Raw genomic sequence first — 8787 nt, 5'->3', positions numbered from 1 at the left:
AGTTTCTGCTGAATACGTATCATTCACACCATCTTAAAAGTTGAAAAATCGTTAAGTCAATCCATTGTTAAGTCAGGGACTGTCTGTATGTGATTTGCAGATATTTTCTCCCTTTCTTTGGGTTGCCTTTTCACTTTCTTGGTAGTTTCCTATAGAGTATAAAATGTTTTAAATTTTGATGAAGCCCAACTTAAATTTTTTTTCCCTTTGATTACTTATCTCTTACATATCATATTTGAAGAAACCATTGCTTAACTGAAGGTCTCGAAGGTTTATAACTATGTTTTCTTAAAGTTTTATGGACTTCTTACATTTAGGTTTTTGGCCCATTTTGAGATAATTTTTTGTATATGGTATGTAGTAGATATTGAATGTTATCTGTTATATTTCTGTTTTATGTAGTGATCATGCCTAGATTTTTACCATGCATGCTTTACTGAGTATGAAATTGTAGAAAAGATGGTCAGTAAAATTTTATTTATGTGTTTATTTATTGTTTGTTTGTTTGTTTATTGTGGCTGACTTGAACCCTTGACCTTGATGTTATAACTGTGCTGTAACCAACTGAGCTAACCAGCTAGCCTGGAAAAATCATTAATACAAGAATTTTTAGTGACATCGAGTCTTTCTGTTCTTTTTCAGTATTACAGTTGTCTAGAATTTTAGTTACACTTTGACTTTAACCTATCTCAGACTAATTACATATACTTTTATTTTGAGTCATTTATTTATTTTTTGTCCTTTTTTTGAGACTGGCCGCAATGCACTCAGCCAGTGAGCGCTGTGAGCGCACCGGTCATCCCTATACAGGATCCGAACCCGTGGTGGGAGCACTTCTGTGCTCCCAGTGCCGCACTCTCCCGAGTGCGCCACGGGCTCGGCCCTATTTTGAGTCATTTATAAGAGTTCTTTTTGTTTGTTTGTTTCTCTTGGGTTTTTCAGAAATAGAATCATGTCATTCAAAAACAATGACACCTTTGCCTCCATAAATTAGCCTTGGAAATTTTTATATCTCATTTTTGTATTTTGTTTGTTGCTCTGGTTAATTCCTCCAGTGGGCATTCCTGTATTGTTCCTCACTTTGAATTGGGTACTTTTAAGAAGCATTTTTCAAATTTCCTAAAGCAATTAATTTTTGATATGTGATTTAAATATTTCAGTTTGCATATCCACTTAATAAGGAGTCAAATTGCAGTGCTATAATTTTTTTATATGCGATGCCACCAAAATGTCATTCTAATAGTAAATGACAGAAAGTAATATAAAAAATAAAATTAAAAAGTGGAATATTCCTGATTTAGAATTTTTTAAATACAGATTTTTATTTTTCTAGATTGTCTCGTAAGCTGACCTTCCGTGTGTTACTATATTTGCTTTAGTGTTCTGTTGACTGAGTGCCAGTCAATATCAGGGTGTTAACCAATAGCCCTTTCTCTCCCATATAGGGAAAGTTACAAATTATGAGAGATTATTTACATGTGAGAGACATGAAATTTTTAATGAAGAATGAACTTTTACTATTATAGTGTATCTGATGTGCATCATTACTAATAGAAAACCTTTTTTAAAAAAAATATCAAAGGGCCGGCCCGGTGGCGCACTGCTATAGTGCGCCTCTTGGGAAGCGCGGTGGCGCTCCCGCCGAGGGTTGGGATCCCACATGCAGACCAGCCGCTCACTGGCTGAGCGAGGGGCGGGAGCAACACCGAGGGTTGCGATCCTGTGGCCGGTCCCGGTCCGGTACGGGCGCGACACTGAGGGTTGCGATCCGTTGCCGGTCACGAAAAAAGACAAAAAGGAAAAAAAATATATATATATCAAATGGATTCCCAAAACCCTTTTAGGAAAAGATTCCTGTGGTTAAACATTAAATAATGTACAATGGAAGATGTCATTTTTAACTTTGAACCAACTTCCCTTGCTTTGAGCAGAATTTGTTCATTTTAATCCAGCACCCTTATTTTCAGCTACTCATTTCTGTAGAGTGGTTCTACTTACATTATGCTATTTATAATTTAGGGTAGTATGTAGGCGCTTAATAATGGGTATGTCATGGTTATTGTCTACTACTAAGTACAGAATACCTCTCTCCAAACAAACGTGGGTATTTTACTCAGTCCTTTGACACGTTTGTAAAATATGCAAGTGGCACAAAGCTGTGCCCTTTGTCACTGGATTTGGTGTTTCAGTAATTTAGTGGTTCATTTCATTTCTACCTTCTTGTACAGTTTAATTACCCTGTTGTCCTTATGGGTGGTGATATTTTATTTTGAATGTATTTAAATAACTTCAGTCAGCCTCAGCTCAGATATATTAATTCAAATTTCGGTGCTACAACTTTGTATTAAAATAACTGCACAAAATTAAGAATTCTTAAAGAGAAATATTGTTACTCTGTAGTGTAAATTCTGCTATTTATGAATTTCCTACTTAACTGACTTTAGATTGTTTTTGGTAATCTGTTTCCTTGTATTAGCCTTATAGAGAAATTATACCCTTTGTCTCATAATAACCTAACAATTGTTCCTACAGCAGTTCTTTTGATCTTTAAGTTAGTTTCCTCTGTGTAGTGAATATAGTAATACCTACCTCACAGGGTGGTCATGAGGATTAAGCAGATCAGTGCATGTGGAGCACTTACATTAATGTCTGACACATGGAAAGTGCTCAAGAATGTAGTTATATTTGTTGCTGTTGCTTAATGTAAAGGTAGTAAACAAATTTAGTCATCATTGGGCACTTGGCCAGTTTTATCTTGGAAAGGCTTAGAGACTAGCTTTAGGAAAGATGATTTAAATGCATTTCATATTAAATCAGTGGGGAGTATTTATCTTTTGAAAATAGTCTAATCTCACAATTTTTGCTGTGTATTAATCTACATTTAAATGTATAATATAAAGTTAGGTCAACACCAGAATGCTTCTGGTCACAGAATTATGAACTCTGGAACAGTTAAAAAAATAAATATTAGACTTATGTCTTAATGTAGTAACTTGGCTTCTTCATAAACATTGTTTTTTTAGAAAGGATTCTAGGTTTTTTGAATTTCTCTTAGAAACATTTAAGACATACTTGAGAATTCTTGGCCTATTTTAATGTCAATGCAGTAGACATTGTATTTTAGCAGTAGAGTACTAGATTGGGAATTTGGAGACTTGGGTTCAAGTTCAGACTTTGCTGTTGACTTTGTACCTATGTCCTTGCTTAAATAACATAACCTCACTGTGTCTAAATTCTGATCTGTACTGTGGTATTTATAACCTGACTCACTTCACCAGTGCACCTTACTTAGTTGCTCAGAAAATCAGGTGAAATAATCATGTTGATGCTCTTTAGAAAGTACGATGGTCTATCCAAAGAAAAGATGTGTTATCTTAGTTCCTAGCTTATTTTTGTTCACCCACATATTTTCAGAAAGCATAAATGTTGGTATCTTAGGAATTATTAGAAATTGAAATTATATCTCTGTTAATCATAGATCTGTGACCAGAAGCATTCTGGTAATTTTTCCTTGGATTGTGAAGTGGCATACTACTTCATTAATTAAGGGTTTTAGGCATTCTCCAAACAGCCAGAAAAAACTGTTCCTGGATAAGCTCTTTTTTTCAGGAAGTGTAACTCTAGCTCTAGATGTTCTTTTCAAAATCACTATTCAGAACTGATCACTTCCGTTAAGCCTTTGATTAACTCTGCCTGGTTTTAATTAATTTACATTTTATCTGCATTTATGCATGTACTTGGCAGTATATTAATTTATATTTGAGTGTTTTAAGTCATTTTATGTCTTTTACATGTGACCTGGTCTTATTTTCTCAGCTAGCTTGGACTTTCCTGAAGGGTAAAGACAATTGTCCTTTCCTCTTCTCCACAGTAGATTCATAGTAGAGGGTGCTCTGCATATAATGATTTTTTATTGGTTGTGATTGAGTAAAACTTTAGCTAGAACAAGTGGTATCAGTTGACCTAATTTTAAAAAGTATGCATTTGCAAAAAATTTTCAGTTTTAGTGTATGCCTGGAGTGAAAGGCAAAAAGGCATCAAAACAGTATACTGCTTGATTTTTAAAATATGGTTTTTAAGCTACCACGTATTTCAACTGACTTAATTTTTTTTTTTCTTTTTTGGACAATTTTGTTAATTGTATTTAGCTGAAAGAAATCTAGTAAATTTTCATTAGATAATTTGAATTTCTGATACTGTAATTTTAGAGGGATTGTGGTATTGTTAATAGTTACAGTTTTAAATGATTATTAATAGAAAAGGAATTATGCCTTTTAAGAAAATCTTTCTTTTATAAAAGGCATAATTTTAAGAGTCTCAGTTCTGCTATTTCCCACTCTTCCATTAAATTAATTTATTAAATTTTTGATGAATCTTACAATTGAAGTTTCTGATGTAAACCTTGATATGGAGGAGACTATTGCAATAAGTTTGCTAATTTATTTGGAAATGATACTTTGCAAAAAGAAATTTTGTTATATTTGCTTTAATCAGAGCTTTCTCTAAAGCAAAACAAGAGAAAATTATGTCCTTTATCTTTGCACTTAAAATTTGCTAAAGGTGATGTTTCTTCCAAATGAATGTTTGCATTTTATTTTGCAGATTTTTTTCTCTAAAACCAATTATTGCTTCATTAAGAAACTATTTTTTATATCTTCTTCAGGAATGTCGTTGTCTGCTGGATCTTCCCCTCTTCATTCCCCCAAGATTACTCCACATACTTCTCCTGCTCCCAGAAGAAGAAGTCACACTCCAAATCCAGCAAGTTACATGGTGCCTTCTAGTGCCTCTACATCTGTTAGTAATCCTGTTTCTCAAACTCCATCTTCTGGTCAGGTGATCCAAAAGGAAACTGTCGGTGGGACGACTTACTTCTATACAGATACAACTCCAGCACCTTTGACTGGAATGGTATGTGTACATCAAAGAGGAAAAAGTACTTTTATAATAATTCCTTCTTATTAATGAGGAGTTTTACCCCCTCTTGCTCTTTTTATTGTGATGTGAAAAAGTGAGTATTTCATTTTCTAACTTAGGTGAGAATTCTAGTCTGTTCCTCTTATCTCTTCAAATTAATCTATTTCTGCCTTACAAAAACCTCTAGTTTTGGAGAAATCTGGTTTTAATTAGAAATTAGATTATATTCATGCTCTATTTTAATACTTTATGGAGTGTTTTGCTTATGGGGTTACCTAGTACTTCTGCTAGCTAGAGTCGATGTTTGTTGGCATTTGTTTGTAGGTATAGATAGTTTTACCTCTAGTAAAAAGTTATAGAAAGTAGATGGTATCTTATCAGTGGTTACTGAAAGCAAACCAATGATAAACTTACCGCAGATGAGGCAGTGATTTAACATTTAGATCTCTGGATCTAGCGTGGCACATAGTGATAAGGGGCCTGCAATAAAGGTCATTGCCAAGGAAGGAGAAGATTCAGACCAAAGGAAACCATGATTGCATACGAGGAAAGAGCTACCAAAGGACTCGTGATAGAGAGAAGACTCATGAAACAAATAGGAAGAGGTGGACCCAGAAAAAACATGAATACAAAGACCAAGAGAGGAAGGTCATGCCCAGAAAGAAAGACTTCTTACAGTGAATTAGTGATGTCAGGAAAGAGAAAGAAGCAGTGGGAGGGGGAGAGAAAGGAAGAAGTTGGGGAAGGGGAGGAAAGCATTGTCATCTTACATAAACTTTACCTTTTTAGCTTTATTATTTTGTTCACATTCAAGAATTATTTTATTTACTCTAGAAAAATAAGTAGTAGATGAATAGCTCATGAGTAAGAAAGCCAAATTCCATTAAAATAATGGAAGCTGACCTAAACAATAGACATATGACAATCAGAGATGATAGGCTTATATGAAAAGTACTCATGTATTTGGGATTTCAGTAAGCAGATTTGGATCCCCCAAGTTAAATTAACAATTTACTTTTAATTAAATTTAATATTTTACCAAACAATACTTTGAGTGAAAAGAAAACAGATTGGATTTTGTTTTATATTTTTAAGAGCCTAGTTCTACCATTGTTTTGAGACTCCTTAATTTTTGTGCTTCTGGGACTGTTTCCCCATTTGTAAAATGAGGATAATAATACCTAACTACCTTCTGAGAAATAAATGTGAAGACATGTGTAGAAGTAGTTGTAAGACATGTAAAATACTTTTTTAAAAATAAAAAAAATAGCTAATAATTCTGTGAAGTTTTTTTTTTTTTTTGAGCCAAAATCTGTGAAAAGTTATTATAGAACACTTTGCCAAACAGAAGGTCAAATAATTGAGGTAGAGACTTCCCTTGGTTCTATCAAGTAAAGATTCCATCAGTGTTTTTCCCTTTGGGGAGGTTGATAACATTTTATAATTATTTGCATTTTTATTACATTTTATTTTATCATACTTTTAGAAAGAAATTTGGTTTAATCTGTAGAGAAGTTCTTTTGTCACAAACCTGTCTCAGCCATTTTTATAGAGATTAAATATGGCACATTTTAATAATGTTTTTACCCTTCAAACCACTCTTTAAAATATGCTTGTGGCAAACCTGAGATAGTTAAGCCAATCTGGAGTAAGGAAACCAAAGCAAGAAAAAGGAGGTAGTATAGTCTTCCTGCAGATGCAGGTTAAAGGAAATCTTACAAGTAGTGCAAAACCACTTCCTAGTTGAAATGCAGAGCAGAATAATTGTGTAAGGGCAACAGAAATCAGCTGAATTCATTTTTATTTTTATTCATTTATTCATTTATTTTTGTTAGCTGGCCAACATGGAGATCTGAACCCTTGACCTTGGTATTGTAACATCACACTCTAACCAATTGAACTAAATGGCCAGCCTGGATTCATTTTTAAAAGAGAGAATTAAAAGTTTTAGTTTTTAAAATGAAAGAATAAAAAATAGAAAAGCTGTTTTTAAATGTGCTTTGATCTTGTATCATGGATCAGTGAAAGGAAGGAGAAGCAGAGGAAAAAGTGATAAGGAAAAAGAGAAGAAAGTAGGGTGGTGGCATGAGTCATGTTGGAATCATGAAAGAAGGGTGGCTGGAAGCAGATTTAGTAACTTTGTTGTAGTTTGCTTGGAAGGTAAATGTATTATTGCATCCTTCTGTTCACTTCAGCTGCTGACCTGGAGTAAGTTGTTTCTCTTTACTGTTGCAGTTTGAAGTACTTAACAAGTATATAGATAACACTTTGTTTAGGTTGGCCACAAAAAGCCAATGAAGGAGGCAGTTCTTTAGGCAGCCAGGGCAGTGTTACTTCAATAGCTCACTATACCCAAACACCTTTAATTTTCGCTTTCTTCCTCTCTGCCAGTTGCTTTCAAAAATATAGCTATGAACTGTGTGTATAGCATTTTTTCCAAAGAGCACTTTTGCCTTTTCATTGGAACTTAAATTATATCTGAAGAAACATTTTCTTCCTTAGATTTTTTAAATTCTACCATTCGTTATTTTTTAAATGAATTCATTTGGAAAGCATTCTCATAACAGTTATTCTCTGAGGTGTTTAATTCACTATCATTTAAAGATTAAAAATGTATCAAAATTTATCAGTCATATAAAGATCAGAATTTTATCAAAAAAATGATTAAGCTTATCAATGGAGAAAAATCAGTCATTACATTTCCCCCCTCCCTACCTTTTTAGGTATTTCCAAACTATCATATTTATCCTCCAACTGCACCTCACGTTGCTTATATGCAACCAAAAGCAAATGCACCTTCCTTCTTCATGGCTGATGAACTCCGACAGGTATGCATTCAGAATTCATAGTAGAAACATTTGATGACAATGTTCTTTACCAGAGAACAGAAGAAAAAACAGAGCTCTTTCAAATCACATTATTTAATCAAATATGTTGTACTAAAGCAGACAGAATTTAGAATATATGTTTCAATTGGTATGTGCAAACCTGTTTTTTAAGAAAATTTTAAATACGTATGGGTTAGGATATAAAACATAGAATAGCTATTTAATTGAACCATCTTTCTGCACTTTATGTCCTTTCTCAAATAGGAAGAGGTGGACCCAGAAAAAACATGAATACAAAGACCAAGAGAGGAAGGTCATGCCCAGAAAGAAAGACTTCTTACAGTGAATTAGTGATGTCAGGAAAGAGAAAGAAGCAGTGGGAGGGGGAGAGAAAGGAAGAAGTTGGGGAAGGGGAGGAAAGCATTGTCATCTTACATAAACTTTACCTTTTTAGCTTTATTATTTTGTTCACATTCAAGAATTATTTTATTTACTCTAGAAAAATAAGTAGTAGATGAATAGCTCATGAGTAAGAAAGCCAAATTCCATTAAAATAATGGAAGCTGACCTAAACAATAGACATATGACAATCAGAGATGATAGGCTTATATGAAAAGTACTCATGTATTTGGGATTTCAGTAAGCAGATTTGGATCCCCCAAGTTAAATTAACAATTTACTTTTAATTAAATTTAATATTTTACCAAACAATACTTTGAGTGAAAAGAAAACAGATTGGATTTTGTTTTATATTTTTAAGAGCCTAGTTCTACCATTGTTTTGAGACTCCTTAATTTTTGTGCTTCTGGGACTGTTTCCCCATTTGTAAAATGAGGATAATAATACCTAACTACCTTCTGAGAAATAAATGTGAAGACATGTGTAGAAGTAGTTGTAAGACATGTAAAATACTTTTTTAAAAATAAAAAAAATAGCTAATAATTCTGTGAAGTTTTTTTTTTTTTTTTTGTCTTTTTGTCTTTTTTCGTGACTGGCAACGGATCGCAACCCTCAGTGTCGCGCCCGTACCGGACCAGTACCA

The 8787-nt window shown here is 33.6% G+C and overlaps 1 protein-coding gene across 1 annotated transcript in view; it reads left to right on the top strand.

The window, feature by feature from the left end:
- The first annotated feature begins 4665 nt into the window (after window positions 1-4665).
- PAN3 (PAN3 poly(A) specific ribonuclease subunit) overlaps window positions 4666-8787 on the top strand; it is a 35722-nt gene continuing 31600 nt past the window's right edge. Inside the window, exons 1-2 of the mRNA XM_008580420.1 lie at window positions 4666-4911; window positions 7641-7745. Of these exons, the coding sequence (XP_008578642.1) occupies window positions 4666-4911; window positions 7641-7745 (351 nt within the window). The remainder of the gene's footprint in view (window positions 4912-7640; window positions 7746-8787) is intronic.

Source organism: Galeopterus variegatus, unplaced genomic scaffold (genome assembly GCF_000696425.1).
Source record: "Galeopterus variegatus unplaced genomic scaffold, G_variegatus-3.0.2 Scaffold2085, whole genome shotgun sequence".
Classification (NCBI taxonomy): domain Eukaryota; kingdom Metazoa; phylum Chordata; class Mammalia; order Dermoptera; family Cynocephalidae; genus Galeopterus; species Galeopterus variegatus.
The sequence above is the reverse complement of the archived record's forward strand: the minus strand, read 5'-3'. Positions and strand labels throughout refer to the sequence as shown.